Source organism: Chrysemys picta, chromosome 7, assembly GCF_011386835.1.
Source record: "Chrysemys picta bellii isolate R12L10 chromosome 7, ASM1138683v2, whole genome shotgun sequence".
NCBI lineage: Eukaryota > Metazoa > Chordata > Testudines > Emydidae > Chrysemys > Chrysemys picta.
Genome location: NC_088797.1, coordinates 61,151,735 through 61,170,060, shown reverse-complemented (window position 1 = coordinate 61,170,060; position 18,326 = coordinate 61,151,735). Strand labels below are relative to the sequence as shown.

The window sequence follows — 18,326 nt, the reverse complement described above, 5'->3', positions numbered from 1 at the left end:
AAAATGCCAGAAAGACTGGACGGTAGCGAGCTAGACTCTGTTATCCACTAGAGAAGTCTCTGATCACCTGATGGGAGCAGTTGTAAGAGAGCAACTCCACCCAGTGCAGCCGGACAATATGCAGGTGGGGAAGACCACGCTGGAGGCTGCTGTGACAATCTATCCCTTCACCATGCACCCATGACCTAAAAGTACTTTCCAGAGAGAGGCCTGAATGCCAAACTGCAGCTCTTGATCCAACCTCTACCTAAATTCAAGGATGTCCAAAATCTGAATTCAGATTTCAAGCTTGTGTCTTGTACCTTTTATTGGCTGGGGGATGAACTGAAGACATGTCATCCTCGATCCACTGCTGATCTCTCGCTGACATCAGTCAGTAGTTGGGACAAAGATCAAGGGTAAAATATGGTCTGTCATTAATACGTGGCCTTCCAGTTATTCATTACCTCATAGTCCTGTTCAGTATCACTCTGTTGCTATGTTTTCTCACCACCCTGTATTTCTTTTCCTTCTCCACCCCCCCTTTCTCTGCCTTTCCTTGTCTTTGTGTCTCTCCACTGTTCTTCCCTCTGCAGTGGAGCTGGTTGAAAAATGGGCTTTTTGCCATGGAAAATATTAAAGACCATGAGGGGAAACTCATTTTAATCAAAAAGTTTCACTGAAAAGTTGGAATTTTCAGTGAAAAAATGAAAACAAAACCATCTTGATTTGGAAATGTGGTTCAGGTGCCTCAAGGCCCCATTGTCCCCTATAGGCTAGGCTCCCTGGTCAGACTGCATCTCCCATGATGCACTAGTCTCTCTGGCTATGGTGCATTATGGGACATGTAACCTGGCTGTTAAGCCCAGCCCATAGTTGAGAACGGGGAGGAGGAAACCACTCTACAACTCCCATGATGTGCCACAGCAAACTATATCTACATTTTGTCCGAAACATTCCAGTTTTCAGGCATTTGGGTTGTCGATGAAAAATCTAAATTTTCTGCAGAAAGACACTTTTTATGAAAAACATTGTTTAGACACAAACCCAATTTTCCCTCAAAAATCAATGCTGATGGAAAATGTTTGACTCGCCCTGCTCTAGATGTCCAAATCTCCCCCCCCCCCCACCCATTCAATTCTCTAAAATGATCAGCAGTTAAACAGCTAATGCTGACACGTCAGTGTCGATATGGACTTTGCCTAGAATAGATCTGATTTGGCCGTATTGATTTCCAAGCTGCCTGAAAAAAGCCAGGCTGGGCAAAAGAGACCCTCATTGATTCCCCACCAAAATGTCCCTGTAGACAACCCTCTCACCTTCAGAGCACGTTCAGGTGTGGGGTTGCAGGCGCTTTTCCAGTTTAGTGCTCCCTTTAGCCGTTTTGGTTCCACGGTGATCTGTCATTTTCTGTGGCCTCGTCCTCCAGCCAGATCACTGCTCTTTGTTTATCCTGGAAGGGGAATGCACTAAGTCCCAAAACAGGAAATTGTAATGGTCTTTATTCTGAACTTTAAGCATGTGCTGAAATCCTATTGAAATCAGTGGGAGTTAAGCATGTATTTAAATGCTTTGCTGAATCAGGAGAGGGGCCGGAAAGCAATTCTGAAACACCAGTTGGCTAATACTTCCTTTCCCTTGCTCTTTTGCTTCCCTCTGTAATTTCCTTATCCTTTTTCCCATCATTGCCAGCAGCTTTGGAAGTCCATGTGCCTTACGGCAGGCAAGAATTGGAAGTAATGTGAGAGTCATAGATATTATGTTAGAATGAACAAAAAATAAAATGGAACGTCAGGCCAAAATCTGAGATTACCTGGATGAGAACACACCTGAGCGTTGGGGAAATTTGCAATCTTGGTCTAAACTTTGAGGCTTGTGCCCATCTCTAACTAAAAATAACTGGATGATCAACTCCTAACAGGTCTATATTATATTGTATCTGCCCACTTAATGGCTGATGAGCACATGGCCTTCAACTGAATGAAAAAGTTTGTTGAGTCAGTTCTATGCTCTCTTGATAATTTTTTCCCCCTTAAAGGCCCTTTCCTGCACACTTGTCTCTGCAATAGAGAGTTGAATCATGTTTTCCCAGCATGTTTGCATTAATGACATTTTAGTGCTCATTGGCATATTCCTGATCTAGGTCCTGCTGACAAATGCAGAGTTCAAGAGGAAGAAGCCAGTCGTTGTAGCTGTGGCATTTAGTCTCATTAATGATGTGGAGTGCTGGATCCGACAGCTCCCTGGCTAATGGAAGGTCAACTAGTTAAGTTGCCATGCTGTGCTTATGCAGTTTAGGTGAAGATCTTGGTAGCAGTATATTCATTATCTTAATTTCATCCAAATAATTTCTTCCTGGGCTAAACCTGGCATACTGTAAATAATGTGCAAATCCTAGAAGAGAATGGGTTCTCTGTCTAGGAGAGTCAAAATACTGGGCCAAATTCAGTAGACCTGTCTGGGAAATGATTTCATTTACATGTGAAAAATTTCAAGTTTTTGATGATAAACCAAAAGCTCAAACAAATTTGGGTTTAAAATGAAAAATCTTTGGGTTTTTGGGTTTTCAACAAAACCACAAATCTTCATCAAAAACCGTTTTTACCTTCAAAGAAGGAAACCCTTTTTTTCAACGGAAAAACCTTTTGTGTAAGATATTTTTGGCTAGCTCTAAAATCCAATCCTGGTGTAAGCTGGTGAAGCTCAACTGAAGCCAAGGGAGTTGATGTAACCCATCTGTATTTGTCTTGTTTTATCTAACTAGCTCCCTTGATGCAAGTCAAAAACAAGAGGCCAAAGAAAGAATGGGCCATGGAAACTGAATTCCCTTCTCACCCTTAAACGTGGTCCCTCTAGCTCAGCAATGAGGCTCTTTGACAGGGCAGCACTGGGGAGATTGTCCTTTCCACTAGATGTAGATAAATAGAGGACCTCAGTCTTCAGGACCATCAGCCTGATATCATGTTCGACATTGGCATGAGACTTCCTCCAGTCCAGGAGGAGACAGCTTCACAGGGAGACTCTCTGTGACTGAGGGGTCTTGCCTCATCTATTGGCTATATTGATTATTTTAAATCCCTAATTAGCAAACTGATTAGACCTCTGAAGTTTGATAGGTTGTAGCACCAGTAGAATTAGAATTACTGACTGGTTGGGAACCCTAACATGCATGGTGGCATCACTCACCCTTAAGGAAAAGCTGAGTTTTCAATATTTTAACACTGTTAGTAAAAACACAAAGGTTCCAATTCAAACAAGAATATAGCAGTAGTGCAATATTCATTTGACCTCCTTTGTCATATCAGACTCACCTCGGGATAGAAGGCAGGTGGTGGGCCACAGGGGTTCTCTCCTGTCTCTGTCATGCCATGCGAGTCCAGTGGTCAAGGTCTCGTTTCCCTAGATTGTGGTTGGTCCTATTATCGGGTCTGAAGACTGCCATGAATTTTCATGAGTGTGTTCTGCATCCTTTGCCCATAACTAACGTCCGCACCCTAATAATGTTGGGCTGTCCTTGTCCTACAGCTTGGTATAGTAATTATCCCAGATTTATTAGCATATATGTCGGTTACTGTTGCAATTATGCATTTGCTGATGTTCCTGTCCCGAAATACCCCAAAACTAGTATCAACTGACTTCTTGCACTTACCTATCAGCATTTTATGCAAGATCTCAACAAAACTGCATATTGCAAAATGAGCAAAATGTCTTATGCCATCTTGTGACTTGTGTAAATTTCCCAGCAGTGACTATATGCTACGGCTTATGGTCTTTACTGCTTACACTAATAACTTAAAGGTTCAGGCCTATAGGTTCCTTGCATTCCTGCTAGATATGATATCTTAGCTGAAGCTAACTTAAAAACCTGTAAGCTCCAGGGACCTATTTTCGTTTCCTAGTTGTCTGCTTTGAGGCAGAGTTCCTCTGGGCAGAGTCATCTACCTAGGGAGGTGGTGGAGTCTCCTTCCTTGGAGGTTTTTAAGGCCCGGCTTGACAAAGCCCTGGCTGGGATGATTTAGCTGGGAATTGGTCCTGCTTTGAGCAGGGGGTTGGACTAGATGACCTCTTGAGGTCCCTTCCAACTCTGATATTCTATGATTCTATGATCAGACTCCTTTGTGGAGCAATGGGTGTTGCCTGGGGTTCTCTGCTCAGTATCCCTATTCGGTTCCCAGGTTTTAACCCTCACTCCTGCTCCTGTTTTCTTCTTGTCCCATGCGGTCAGTTGATTCCTATCCTGTGGCCCCTCCCTTGCCTGTGGGGGGTGGGCCTTTGGTTTCTGGTGAGCTCTGCCCGCCTTTCCAGTGTTTCAGATGGGATACTCCCATGTACCCCAAAGTCTTGAGACCTTTTCATCAGCCGCCTCCTGACAGCTGTTCTGCCATAGGAGCCATGGGTGGGCCATCCAGCAGTAGATGGTCCAAGTCCCTCCCGGAGCTTGGCCAGCTCTCTTAACACTCTGATTTCAAGCACTGTGTGCCAGCTGTTGGCTTTCTGAGACGCAACTCCATCCTTCCTTTCTCTTTCAAATGCAAATTTTTCAGAGTCATAAAGAATTTAACAATTAAAAAAAAATCAGGCAAACCCATCTGTTGTAATTATATTAAGTACAGGGGGGGAATTCTTTGAAAATCCAGGGAAATTAAATTGAGAAAATGACATGAAAATGCATCAAGACTGCACAGTTTAAATAACAAAAAGGCAGGGGTTGCAAAAGTGAAAGTCCCAGCAGAACCCCTAACCAGGTTGGGTGATATCATTTCGCTTCCTCTTCTTCTGGTACAGTGTTCCTCTTACTCTCTGCAAACGAAAGCAATAGTGTGTTTCATTAAATATACAACACAGATGAGGCAGTGTTGCCTAGTGGATAGACGACTGGAACTCAGAAGACCTGGGATCAGTTCTTTGCTCTGCCGCTGGCCTTCTGGGTAACGTTGGGCAAGTCACTTTGTCTCAGTTTCCTCATCTGTAAAATGGGGATAATGATACTCTGCTGTAAGTACTTTGAGATGTATGGATGAAAAAGTGCTACATAAGAGCTAGGTATTATGTGCAGTGTAACCAAGGTAATTTTGCTGTTGAAACTAACTTTTGCATTTCCCAACTTTTTGTGATTGTTAACCTTAATGATGCATAGGGTTGGTGGGTTTTTTAGCATTTGTTATTGTCTGTTCCTTAGTTGAGGAGTACCATAAACTCTGGAGTGGGTTATTAGTTCACTGGACCGTAGCCTTATAAACTCTAGAGTGATTGTAACATGTAATTCACTGGAATGGAGTATCAAACTCTGGAGTGGGTCTTTCCTGAGTGACCTGAGTGTCACCATTCTCAATTGACACTAATCTCCCTCATTAAGGGGAGCTGAATAAAGCTCCCTCTAGAGTCCGTGGAGGCCACTACAAGAGTTGGCCAGACAACTCCACTCTGACAAGGGGGCTGCCTCCCCCACTACTTTGTTAGGAGTGGACCCGACTCTCCATTCCCTACCAGGTTTTAGTGAGATGCCTGTTTGCCCCCTCTATAGTGACAGGCTGATCCATCCATTCAGAGCAGTGAGTAATTTTAATGAAGTGGGCTGTATCAAAGTGAGTCCCAACTCATTGCATCATGAAGCTTGATGAATCCGAGCTTATTTACCAGCCGACAATATTTTCCAGCTCAAGAATTGCTGCTTCGGTAATTTATGTCTGGTAATTTCAACATTATACACTCAAAGAAAAGAGTAAAAGCTTAATTCATTTACATTTAATACCAGCTGGCTCCTTGGTTTATTACAGTAATTTCTCCAAAGAAAGCAACTGTGCAAAAGACATTATTCCAAAAGGCAACGCTAGAGAAAAAATTATGCAATAACATAAATGAAAAAATTAATTTACTGTCTTCCCAGCTACCCAAGGAAGAATGCAAAGGTCACATGGCAGGTTTTATTCCTTTAATAGAAATTCTGGATTCTCTCATCCCCATCAAATACCAGAATTGTGTTAGTCGAATAACACAAACTTGGAAGCAGATGGAGAATCTAATTGGGATTGATTTTGATTACCAGCATTGTATATTATACACGCTCCATTGTCTCTCGGGTTTGCCTATTGTTAAAATGATTTGAAAGCCGATAACAACTGTGTGCATGAATATAAATGATGACTGCAGGGTGAACATTGTGCTGCTCAGCGTTCTCATTTGGAATCTGGATGTTGTAGTGGAAAAAATTGTCACTGGGCCACAAACAGCTTCCTGCAAAGGCAGGTGGGCTCATTGGGGACAGGACCTCCATGTGGCCCATCTGCCCCTCACTCCCTTTCTCGTCTGCCAGCCCCTCTGGCCAGCCATTCCCCTCTTCACCTCACATAGATTCCTAAGAACCTGAACTGAGAACTTTTTAGCCAGCTCTCTCTGGTCTCCCATAGCAGGACTTTAAAGGGAAGTGCTGCTTCCTCTCCCGGCCCATAATAAGGGGAGGGACTTTCCTCTCCATGGTAATGGGAGGCCAAGCTGTGCACCACTGGGAGATGGTGGATGGCTGTGACATCACTCTAAAGGCCTTTCTGGCAAATTCAAATATAGCATTGGTCCATCAGTGCCCCCAGCTGCAGACAGCCATAAACTCTGGGGGCATTTGGACATGGAAGCAAATGGAGTGGCTCAGCCCTCTCTCAAGATACAGCCTGGGATTTTTGGGAATGGAGAGAGGAGTTTGGACCAGGATTCAAATTCCTCCACAGTCCAAGGGAATTTGGATCAGCTGATCCACTTCAAATGACTCCATGTGCAGCGAGAAAGCCAGTGAGAGCTATTGGGTGTGCAGCACCTCTGAAAGTCTGGCCACTTATTGAGTACCTAAATATGGATGTTGGTGCGTAACCTTAGCCACCTGCGAATGAGAAGTTTGGCTTTTAGACCATAATCAGAGTGAGAGGGAAATTAAGGAGAACAGATGTTTTCAGACTAGACTAATAAGAGATGGCATGAGCAGACAGGGAGATACAGGAAGGCTGTTCCCAATGGCAGAGGTAGTGCTGATGTCAGAAATAGAGATCCTTGGAGTGGCAAGTGTCTCCTTCTCTGATTGTAGAGCACTGAACATGCTGGGGCTCAGTAAGAAATATCAGTTGAGGGAAAGGAGAAGACTCTTGCATCAACAGTGGCCAGATTGTGGGAAAGGACAGAGGAGGCAAGTGTTAGACAAGCAGACCAAGAGAAGGAGGGAGAGACCAGAAAGAAAAGGGTGGGGTGGAAAAGAGAGATTATCAGGGGGAGAGGGAGGTCTAAATCTGCAAAACCCTGTTCTGTGTTATCATCCCTTCCCTGCTTTCCTCAAGGCCTTTCCCCCTTCACTGGTATTTCTGTGTCCATTACAGGGTTTCATTCCACTGCAAGGCAATCAGGTGAGCGAGCTGACCCCTCAGCCTGAGGAACCAGGGAAACACCTCTTTGAAATTGCCCCAGGTAGGCCAGCATTTCCTTTTCCTTCATACTTGACATGGTCCTGCTCACAACCGCCATTTAACACAGTAACTGACCAGCCAGGCACGTTTCTGTTCTGAGAGGTCTGATGCCATATGCACAGTATCCAACCATCTGATTCTGTTGTAGAGCAGGTCAGACCTAGTCTTATCTGCCACGTAATCACTTACCATAGACTGATTTGATAGCTCTAGGTATATTTAGGGACACATTCTGCTCTGTCACAGATTTACCAGGTTGTTGGAAGGAAGATCTTGGCTTTTCAAAGTTTGCACTGATCCCATGAAAATAAATTTACAATGTTTTTATCTGATTCCAGTATACAGTATTTTTTTAACCTGTAGGTTAATTTTGGAAGAAGGACCCATAAGTGGTTCATAGTAATTTAGACTGGGATGTTCAAAGGGACCATCTGAAAATCATAGCCTTAAGACTCTGGGTTAAGGGTTATTGTCAGTCATTCTGTTATCCAAGTCGAGTCCTTATAACGTCATCTCACAGGTGTCTCCAGGGGCAGTATGTGACTGACATTTGTCCCCTGTGTCCTGTATGCTACCTGCAGCTGGAAATCTTGTGCCTTTTTGTATCTTCTGGAAGAGAGAATCTTCCCTTTTACAGCTTTATTTTGTTTCACATCTATTATATGGGCTCTATCCCAAAAGGCTTTCCAGAGCTCAGCAATGCAGTTACAGAGATGGATGCAAGAAAGAGGATAGAGCAATTTAGAGACACAGACAAGGGGGAACAAGGATGCCTTCTGCTGGAATTTGAAATGCATTTGAGAGCTTCAGGGACGCTGTTGCAGATCGCAGGAGCTGCAGCGGAGCAAGCTCTTGCACCAATAGCAGTGAAACTGAGGTCACTGTAAGAGGAGAGAGAAGGGAGATAGATGAGCCTATAAGGTTGGCTGGAGCTAGTATGTGGAGGGATTTATGAATGAGCTCCTGGAAGGAATGGGGAGCCAAGGAAGGTGTCTGAGGTTGTCGGTGCACTCTGTAGCAGTGGTTCACATGTGCTGGTGGGTTGCTTGCTTTGCCGTTCACATTGTCCATCTCCCCAACATGGATTAGCTGTCTCCTTCCTTAGTGTTCTGTTTCCCCACGGTGCTGCTGCTGCTATCATATCTCAACAAACTCCAGCCTAATACAGTTACAGCTAAATGGACTGGCTCTCCCAAGGCAGGGTACATTTGTCCAAGCAGTTGTGCATTAGCACTGGAGGCAGATGTGCTTTTAACAGTGTGTCGGGGGCCTTGCTCCTGCTATCTAACCCAGCAGGACTTCCATGGCCCATGTTCTATCTCAACTCCTCTTGTCACAGTATCAGGCAGAGTATGGGAGACAGACGATGCTGAAAAGCTTTCAGTTACTGCAGCAGCCAGGCCATCAGAATATGCCACCGCAACAGCATTCTAGTTGACTCACTAGAAGTTTCCTGGAAGAGTAGGACACTTTCTGCTCCCTCACTGTCTGTCATAAATACTCATGTGAGTGACACATCAGACAGGCTGTACCACACTGCACCGGCTGTATTTCCACACCCCAAATGGGGGTGGGGGCTGGGTCATTATTTGCATGGGAGCTGGGAGACCTCCAGGAAGTGAGGTAGCGCTTAGTACCTGGCATTCCTTCTTCTAATCAGTTTCCCAGCGTGGTGCTATCATAGACTCAGGCCTGGTCTACACTAGGCGTTTATGTCGAAGTTAGCGCCGTTAAATCGAATTAACCCTGCACCCGTCCACACTGCGATGCTATTTAGTTCGACATAGAGGTCTCTTTAATTCGACTTCTGTACTCCTCCCCGACGAGGGGAGTAGCGCTAAATTCGACATGGCCATGTCGAATTAGGCTAGGTGTGGATGGAAATCGACGCTAATAGCTCCGGGAGCTATCCCACAGTGCACCACTCTGTTGACGCTCTGGACAGCAGTGCGAGCTCGGATGCTCTGACCAGCCACACAGGAAAAGCCCCGGGAAAATTTGAATTTGAATTCCTTTTCCTGTCTGGCCAGTTTGAATCTCATTTCCTGTCTGGACATCGTGGCGAGCACAGCAGCACTGGCAACGATGCAGAGCTCTCCAGCAGTGATGGCCGTGCAGTCTGGGAATAGAAAGAGAGCCCCAGCATGGACTGATCGTGAAGTCTTGGATCTCATCGCTGTGTGGGGCGATGAGTCCGTGCTTTCCGAGCTGCGATCCAAAAGAAGGAATGCAAAGATCTACGAGAAGATCTCTAAAGACATGGCAGAGAGAGGATACAGCCGGGATGCAACGCAGTGCCGCGTGAAAATCAAGGAGCTGAGACAAGGCTACCAGAAGACCAAAGAGGCAAACGGACGCTCCGGATCCCATCCCCAGACATCCCGTTTCTACGAGGCACTGCATTCCATCCTCGGTGCTGCCGCCACCACTACCCCACCAGTGACCGTGGACTCTGAGGATGGGATACTGTCCACGGCCGGTTCCTCAGACATGTTAGGGGACGGGGAAGATGAGGAAGGAGATGAGGAGGGCGAGGCAGTTGGCAGCTCTCACAACGCTGATTTCCCCGACAGCCAGGATCTCTTCATCACCCTTACAGAGATCCCCTACGAAGCGTCCCCAGCCATTACCCCGGACACAGAATCTGGTGAAGGATCAGCCAGTAAGTGTTGTAAACATCTAAACATTTATTTTTAACAAAACAGGAATATTAACAATTAAAAGAATGGGTTGTTCATGATTAGTGTGCCCTAGGCGCTTAACGGTTTAGTAAGGGGCAGTGCAAGTTTTGAAAAGAAATCTAGCAATGTCCGGTTTTCAGTGATTGTCCTGCACAAGCCGCTCTACTGTGTATTCCCTGCTACTGCAGCTACAGTAAAATGCGGTCTATATGTGCGGGGATAGAGCAGTAATCCTCCTGGGACATCTCGATGAAGCTCTCCTGGAGGTAACTTGAAAGCCGTTGCATGAGGTTCTTGGGGAGAGCGGCCTTATTGGGTCCTCCGAAGTACGACACGTTGCCGCGCCACGAGATTATCAGGTACTCGGGGATCATTGCTCTGCACAGCAGGGCGGCATACGGCCCTGGTCTTTGGAGGCTTTCCCGGAGCATTCTCTCTTTGTCGCTCTCGGAGATCCTCATCAGGGTGATGTCGGCCATGGTGACCTGCTTTTAATTAGGTAGGGGAATGTTAGTGTTGGGACTGCTTTCCCGTTCCTTTACAGAACTGTCACCGCTGGTTTGCAGCCACGCGGTGGAGGCGGGAGAGGGGCAGCCGAAAGGGATCATTCCCGGGGACAGCCGCGAGGGGGTGGGACAGGGGCAGAGTTCCCGCTTGCCGGATTGCTGGCAGCAGGGACTGACATTGATTTAAATGTGAAATGAGGCCAGTGGTAATATAAAAGTTTTAAACTGCCACAAGTGTACGGCTTACCATGTCTGCCTGCAACAGAAATTCCGTTGTGCTGCCTCGCTTCTCAAATGTGCTGTTCAAGACCCCAGGCACAGAATGCGAAGGCCGAGAATTCGACCTTGTGCTGAGTGCGCATGTGAAAGGTGCTGTGCATGGTCTTGTTCACAGAGAAAGACTATGTTCTTTGTTCACAACTACATTTATCTTTCAGAGGAATTCACTCCCTTTTTCCCATTTCCACAGCCCCGTCTGCGACTGTCTCACAACCTAGCCTGGAATCACACTCCCAGAGGCTAGCGCGGATTAGGCGTAGGAAGAAGAGGACACGGGAGGACATGTTCTCTGAGCTTATGGCCTCTTCCCAAGCCCAGGCAGCACAGCAGACCCAGTGGCGGGAGAACTTGACCCGAATGCACCAAGCCAACATGGATCGGGAGGAGAGGTGGCGGCAGGAAGACCAGCAGGCGACTCAAACGCTGCTTGGACTACTGAGGGAGCAAACGGACACGCTCCGGCGCCTTGTGGATGTTCTGCAGGAACGGAGGCAGGAGGACAGAGCCCCGCTGCAGTCCATCTCTAACCGCCCTCCCCCGCCACCAAGTCCCATACCCACCTCACCCAAAGTGCAAAGAAGGAGAGGCGGCAGAGTCCCTGCTAACTCTCACTCCACCCCTGCAGAGAGCTCTAGTAGCAGAAGGCTCTCATTTCCCAAAATTTGAAAAGTTCTTTCCTTCCCGCCTGACACAAGCCCACGTCCAAGTTTCACCTCCCAATGCCATGTGTAGTTGATAATAAAAAATTCGTTTCTGTTAACTACTGTTTCAATCATGTTCTTTTGGAGGAGGAGGGGAAAGGGGGTTGGAAATTGGACAGGACAGTCTCCTTTGGCAGGGTACATAGTCGGGGGCAGGCACAGCAGCAGGGCACATACACAGTGCAGTGATGCAGTGACTAGTTGCCCCGGTTAGTCTGGGAGGTTGTTTTGATGTAATGTTGGGGGGGGTGGGTTGCTCTGTGACTTTGTGGCGGGGGAGGGCAGTTACAGATCTTAAGCGCCGGTCCTTAGACAGGATCACAGAGCCACACAGCATGGGATCTGTAACCGTCCTCCCCCTGCCACAAAGTCAAATAGACCTCCCATACACACAGTCCCGATCAGGAGGGGTGACAGGCTCCGTTGAAACAAGCATCCCACCGCAGCGGAGCCTGTCAATCCTTGAGTTTAGAAGCTGCATTCGCATCACAACACTAGACCCGCCCCGCACCACAGTCTGCGTCCCAGTTTTAAAAAATTCCCGCTAAAACAGTATTAAAGAAAACGGTGTGCTTTAACAAAGTAGAACTATTTTTATTTCGACACGTGTGTTGGAGGGGGGGTGAAGGGGGTATGTAACTGGATAGGATAGTCAACATTACCTGGGTAAAGAAACGGGGGCAGGTTTAGCTTCTCAGTACACAAACTATAAAATCACAGGTTACCCTGCTCACTCAGGAACTTTGCTTTCAAAGCCTCCCGGATGCACAGCGCTTCCCGCTGGTCTCTTCTAATCGCCCGGCTGTCTGGCTGTGAGTAATCACCAGCCAGGCTATTTTCGTCAACCTCCCACCCCGCCATAAAGGTCTCCCCCTTGCTCTCACAGAGATTGTGGAGCACACAGCAAGCTGCTATAACAATGGGGATATTGGTTTCGCTGAGATCACAGCGAGTCAGTAAGCTTCTCCATCTCCCCTTGAGACGGCCAAAAGCACACTCCACCACCATTCTGCACTTGCTCAGCCGGTAGTTGAAGAGTTCTTTTTCAGTGTCCAGGGCGCCAGTATAGGGCTTCATGAGCCAGGGCATTAGCGGGTAGGCTGGGTCCCCGAGGATGACTATAGGCATCTCCACATCCCCAACAGTTATTTTGTGGTCCGGGAAGTAAATACCTTGTTGCAGCCGTCTAAACAGACCAGAGTTCCTGAAAACACGAGCGTCATGAACCTTGCCCGGCCATCCCACGTAGATGTTGGTAAAACGTCCCCTGTGGTCCACCAGTGCTTGCAGCACCATGGAAAAGTATCCCTTTCGGTTAATGTACTGGGTGGCCTGGTGGTCCGGTGCCAGGATAGGGATGTGAGTTCCATCTATGGCCCCACCGCAGTTTGGGAATCCCATCGCTGCGAAGCCATCTATGATCGCCTCCACGTTTCCCAGGGTCACTACCTTTGGCAGCAGTACATCAACGATTGCCTTCGCTACTTGCATCACAACAACCCCCACGGTAGATTTGCCCACCCCAAACTGGTTCGCGACTGACCGGTAGCTGTCTGGCGTTGCAAGCTTCCACAGGGCTATGGCCACTCGCTTCTGTACACTCAGTGCAGCTCGCAACCGGGTGTCACTGCGCTTCAGGGCAGGGGACAGCAACTCACAAAGTTCCAGGAAAGTTCCCTTCCGCATGCGAAAGTTTCGCAGCCACTGGGATTCATCCCAGACCTGCAGCACTATGCGGTCCCACCACTCAGTGCTTGTCTCCCGTGCCCAGAATCGCCGTTCCACGGCATCAACATGACCCATTGCCACTGTGATGTCCTCGGCGCTGGGTCGCCTGCTTTCTGACAGGTCTGTGCTACTCTCAGACTTCAGGACATCACCGCGGTGCCGTAGCCTCCTTGCCTGACTTTTCTGCATCTGCCTCAGGGAAACCTTTATGATAAGCTGCGAGACGTTGAGAGCGGCCACAACTGCAGCGATGGTCGCAGCGGGCTCCATGCTCGGAGTACAGTGGCGTCCGCGCTGTCAATGACTGGAAAAGCGCGCGAACTGTTTTCCCGCCGGCGCTTTCAGGGAGGGAGGGCGGGAGTGATGGACGGATGACGACAGTTTCCCAAAAGCACCCTCGACTCATTTTGTTACCCAGAAGGCATTGCCGGCTACACCCAGAATTCCAATGGGCAGAGGGGACTGCGGGAACTGTGGGATAGCTGACCACAGTGCACCGCTTCGAATGTCGACGCTATCACCGTTAGTGTGGACGCACAAAGTCGAATTACTGTCCTTAGTGTGGACACACACGTTCGACTTTGCAATATCGATTACAAAAATTCGATGCAAGTAAAATCGAACTACTCTCGTAGTGTAGACAAGGCCTCAGAGAACATAGGGCTGGAAAGGCCCTCACAAGGTCATCTAATTCTGCCCCCCTGCACAAAGGCAGAACCAAGTAAACCTAGAGCAGGCTTTCCCTTACGAGTGTTGTCTAATCTGTTCTTAACCTCCAGTGATTGGAATTTCACAACCTCCCTTGGAAGCCTATTCCAGTGCTTACCTTTCCTCATATTTGGAAAGTTTTTTTTCTAATATCTACCCTAATTCTCCCTCACTGCAGATTATGCTTATTACTTCTTGTCCTATCTTCAGTGGGCACGGAGAACCATTGATCACTGTCCTCTTTACAACAGCCTTTAGCATATTTGAAGACTGTTCTCAGGTCCCCTTCAGTCGTCTTTTCTCAAGGCTAAACATGCCCAGTCTTCTTAACTTTCCTCCCAGGTCAGATTTTTCTAAACCTTTTATCTTTGTACTGCCTGGGACGTGCCTTTCACATGAGCCATAAAAGCAAAGCTTGGTTATTCAAGATCTCACAGCATCTTTATCAGAGTAGCAACTGGTATTAACTCTATTGTCCTGGCTGAATTTCAGCTTTTGGCAGCTCTCCATTTGTCCTGCAAATTCAACTGGGGTAAGAGGTTATTTTTTTCACTTCCTGCCTTCAACTGTTAGAAGGTGTTACTGTGCCCCATTAAACAGCTGTCCTGTTTCAGCCTAAAAGTGGCTGCATTTCATGTGGCGATCCGTGTGGCTAGCTTGCAAAGTGATTTGGGATCTTTTGGGAGAAAGTCTACTGTTGGTCAGGAAGCTTGTTAGCCTGCGCACAAGGGAAGGGTGGCCTTGTATTTAAGGCACTAGACTGGGACCTGCTGTTACTAAAGACATCTTGGGTGAATCACTTAACTTTTCTGTACCTCTGCTCAGCTTGTGGAAAGTTTGTATAAAGCTTCCCTACCTAGTGGGGTGCTGTGAGACTATGGCCATTAATATTTGTGAGCTGCTCAGATAGCATGGTGATGAGGCTATTGAAAAGTCTATATTTAGCTAATGCACATCCGCAGAGTGTCACTTGGCACTTACATCATTGGTGGATGTGGCCTGGAGCTGTCCATATCCTACTTGCACCACACCTGCCCCAGGCTGTGTTTGGCCCGAGATGTCATTGTTTTGTGTGTGCTATTTGAAATGGCTTTGGTTGTGGGCAGTTATCTGCCGGCCATGCACAGCTCTTTAATGGATGCTGTATAGGAGAGGAAGGATGGATGATCGTATGGCTAAAGTCTAGGTGTTCGTGTCAGGGCATCTGGGTTCAGTCCCCAGCTCTGACCCAGTTAAGCTATGAGACCGGGGGAACTTCACCCTATGACTCAGTTTCCCTATTTTAAGATGGGGGTTATACACTTGCAAGGAAAACAATACTCACTCTTCATAGTGGAGTTTGGGATCTTGGCATAACAAGGGCAATCTGTGTGTGTTAATGGTTTTTATTGTGCATGTGACTGACGGGGAGAATTTTTTAAAGGAAGAAATCCAAGAGCAAAGTATGTTATCGTTACTGATAATATTGCTGCCACCAGGCGTCTGCAGAAACCCAGTGTCTGGTACAGCGGAAGGGTGGAAGATTTGTCTTACCTGGTCCACAAGGAAACGCTGAGGCTTCATAAAGTCTTTCTGGCACAAGCCACCTGCAAAGAACTGTGTGATTAATAGCCAGGCCTGCGGTAGCCTAGTTCCCAGAACTGCTGCTCGGCCTTTATCAGCTTTTCTATGCCGCAGGCTGCTGTAGCAGTGTCCTCAAAACACAGGGCCGGTAGTAACAGCATGTCCCGTATTGTAACAGAGCCTGTATTGATTTTCTGCTGAGTAGCAAGAGGTAAAGATGAGCACTTAGTATTATTCATGTTTCATTGAGTCCCTCTCCAAGCTGTATAATGCGGCTGGGAGGAGGGTTAACTAGGGACATGAGAGAGGCTGTGAAGCTACTCTCCAGCCAAAGGAGAGTTAGAGAGCTGGGGGTGTGGCTCAGTGACCCACTCCCTGGCAGGCAGAAGGCTGGCTGCATGAGGAGTCCCTGAGCTAAAGCCTGATTAAGCTACATGCAGTGGGTGAGTCATTCCTGTGCTAGGCTCAGTCAATCCACAAGCCAGGAGCTGGTCTGGTGACTGGAGGGCAGGTGTATAAGCCTCACAGAAGCCATAGCACCTGTTCAGTCTGCCCTTGGGACTCTCCCCTGTCTGATAGTGGTGACAGACTCCACCGGCCTCAGCCTGCTCCAGCCCAGCTCCCAGTCCTATGCTTGCCTTGTTTTGACTCTGCTCTTGACTCCTGATTCTGGGTCTGACCTCTAGCTCCATTTCCTGGGCTGACTGCCACCGCACTGACTACTAGGCCCAACTGCCACTGCTCCAACCACTGGTGCACATAACAAAATTCATGTGGTGAGAGTGGGGCTGAGGGGTTTGGAGTGTGGGAGGGGGCTCAGGGCTTGGGCAGGGGGGGGGGGGCGAGGGCTCCAGCTGGGGGTATGGACTCTGGGGTAGGGCCAGGGATGAGGGGTTTGGGGTGAAGGCTGCCCCGGAGCTACGGTAGGGAGAGAGGATTCCCCCCAACTCTCTCTCCCCACAGCAGCACCTGGGCTGGGAGGGAAAGGCGCCTCTCCCTGCCTCGGCAGCTCTGGGGCTGGGGCTGTGGGATAGGCTCCCCTTCCCCGGCCATGGCAGGTCTGGTCTGGGGCTGAGTTGGGGCTGGGGGAGGGGCGCCTCTCCCCAGGCCGTGGCTGGTCCCAGCCGGGAGGGTTCCCTGAGCGCCTGTGCGGCACTTAATAGCCTGCTGCATGGCCGTGCAGCTTACAGGGAACTTAGGACTGAACCCAGGATCTCTGGATCTAAAAGAGTAAACTACTACTGCTGGAGGTGAAGGACCAGCTCTGTTAGCATGGAGGCAGTAACAGACTTAAACCATGGAGGCAGTAGCTGCCTCAAATCTAGGCAGTGGTGGGAGACAAAGCCAGCGTTAGCCTGGGTTACAAGAGCACACAAGGATGGTAAAATGCTGTAAGCAATGCTGGAAGCATCTAATAGAGAATAATACGCTTAGAAATGTAAGGCCTGGTCTCTCCAGAGATCAGGGGGAGCGCTGCTAGAATAATGATTGCTCCCAGCCTCTGATCTGGCAGGAAATGATACACTAATGCCCTGTGGCAAGCTGGCTCTAAGCTCAGCTGCCAGGCCTCCTGGTTTCTGCAACCGTCTGACACAGGCTGGAAGTTCCTCTGCAGAATCAGGCACAGTCAGCACTAGCAATGGAATCTGAATGATAGTGTCTCCCCAAAGTCCCTTGGGATATTGATTTCCCTGGTAAGTTCAACTGATTTTAAGCTGTCCCCAAATGTTCCATTTTCAGTGGGGCAGAGATCTCTGTGTTGGCAATGCTTACCTTAGAGGTTGTCATAGGGTGGAGGGTAAGGAACTGTTGGGACCAAGGAAGGCATATAAGAATGGGGCTGAGGAGGTAGTTGAGGTGCTTGGCTGTGGGGAGGATGGGGCAAAAGTACCTCAGGCCTCTGAACAGCCCCTGATGGTAACCAACCGCTACGCTGCCTCCCACCACAATGTCCCCCGCTGCATCCAACCATGATGAATCAATACACTGGCCAGGCCTTTCTGCTAATGTGACAGTTAATAACATTGCTATTTACATTGAAACTCAATGACAACAGAGTTAACAGCACCTTGAGGTGAATGGAGAAGTTCATACCTCTCCTTTAGAGCTGTTGTTTCAGGCTGCCTGCAGACTCAGACAGACATCAGTGCGTCAGTTACACTTGCCACATGTTTAGAAGGTTATCTTCAAAACCACAAGGACTTTGGCAATCCTTTTAAAAAGAAAATGTAGCCATGGAATTACTGTGATTTGCTCAAATTAAATTCCATGTTTTGTGGCATGACTTTCACAGCAGATATAAAAGATTATGGGCCCAATTCTGCCATCGTTATTCTTATTAGAAGCCATTACTCAAGTGAGTAGCTCTACTGAAGCCACTTTACTTGAGGGCCAGGTTCTAGCCAAATCTTGTGCAGTGAGCAGGGTGGAACCCGATTTGGGTCCTATCCAGACCTTGCACAGAGCCACAAGAAACCCTGTTCCCGCGTGCACTGTATGCCCAAAAACGGGGGGAACAGGGTGAACGGGCCAGGCAGAGCAGCAAGGATGTTGCCCCCTCTCTATGCATGGTGTTGCAAATGCTCCCCAGGAGGGCTTCCATCTGTGTCTGCCACATTGCCTCCCGGAGTTCAGCGCGCAGTGCAGCACCATGGACAGACTTTTGTGTCTTCAGTGAGTGAGGGCTGGTGCGTATGACTAAAGACGATCACGCCATAGGTTGGGAGACATTAGCTT

At 48.0% G+C, this 18,326-nt stretch overlaps 2 protein-coding genes across 5 annotated transcripts in view; both read left to right on the top strand.

The window, feature by feature from the left end:
* The window catches only part of ARHGAP22 (Rho GTPase activating protein 22), a 270,307-nt gene that overhangs the window by 49,571 nt on the left and 202,410 nt on the right, over nt 1–18,326 (top strand). For both annotated transcript variants that reach the window (XM_065551601.1, XM_065551600.1), the window contains exon 3: nt 7,338–7,425. In XM_065551601.1, the coding sequence (XP_065407673.1) occupies nt 7,338–7,425 (88 nt within the window). The remainder of the gene's footprint in view (nt 1–7,337; nt 7,426–18,326) is intronic.
* LOC135972694 (myb/SANT-like DNA-binding domain-containing protein 2) lies at nt 9,113–11,650 on the top strand. Of its 3 annotated transcripts, XM_065551617.1 has the most exons (3): nt 9,510–10,086; nt 10,294–10,371; nt 11,081–11,650. In XM_065551617.1, exons 1-2 carry the CDS (start codon nt 9,510–9,512, stop codon nt 10,326–10,328), a joined length of 612 nt encoding a protein of 203 aa, XP_065407689.1. In that variant the 3' UTR covers nt 10,329–10,371; nt 11,081–11,650. The 3 variants fall into 3 exon arrangements, with proteins under 3 accessions (XP_065407687.1, XP_065407689.1, XP_065407688.1); XM_065551615.1 differs by lacking the exon at nt 10,294–10,371 and having other exon boundaries at nt 9,113–10,086; XM_065551616.1 differs by having other exon boundaries at nt 10,294–11,650.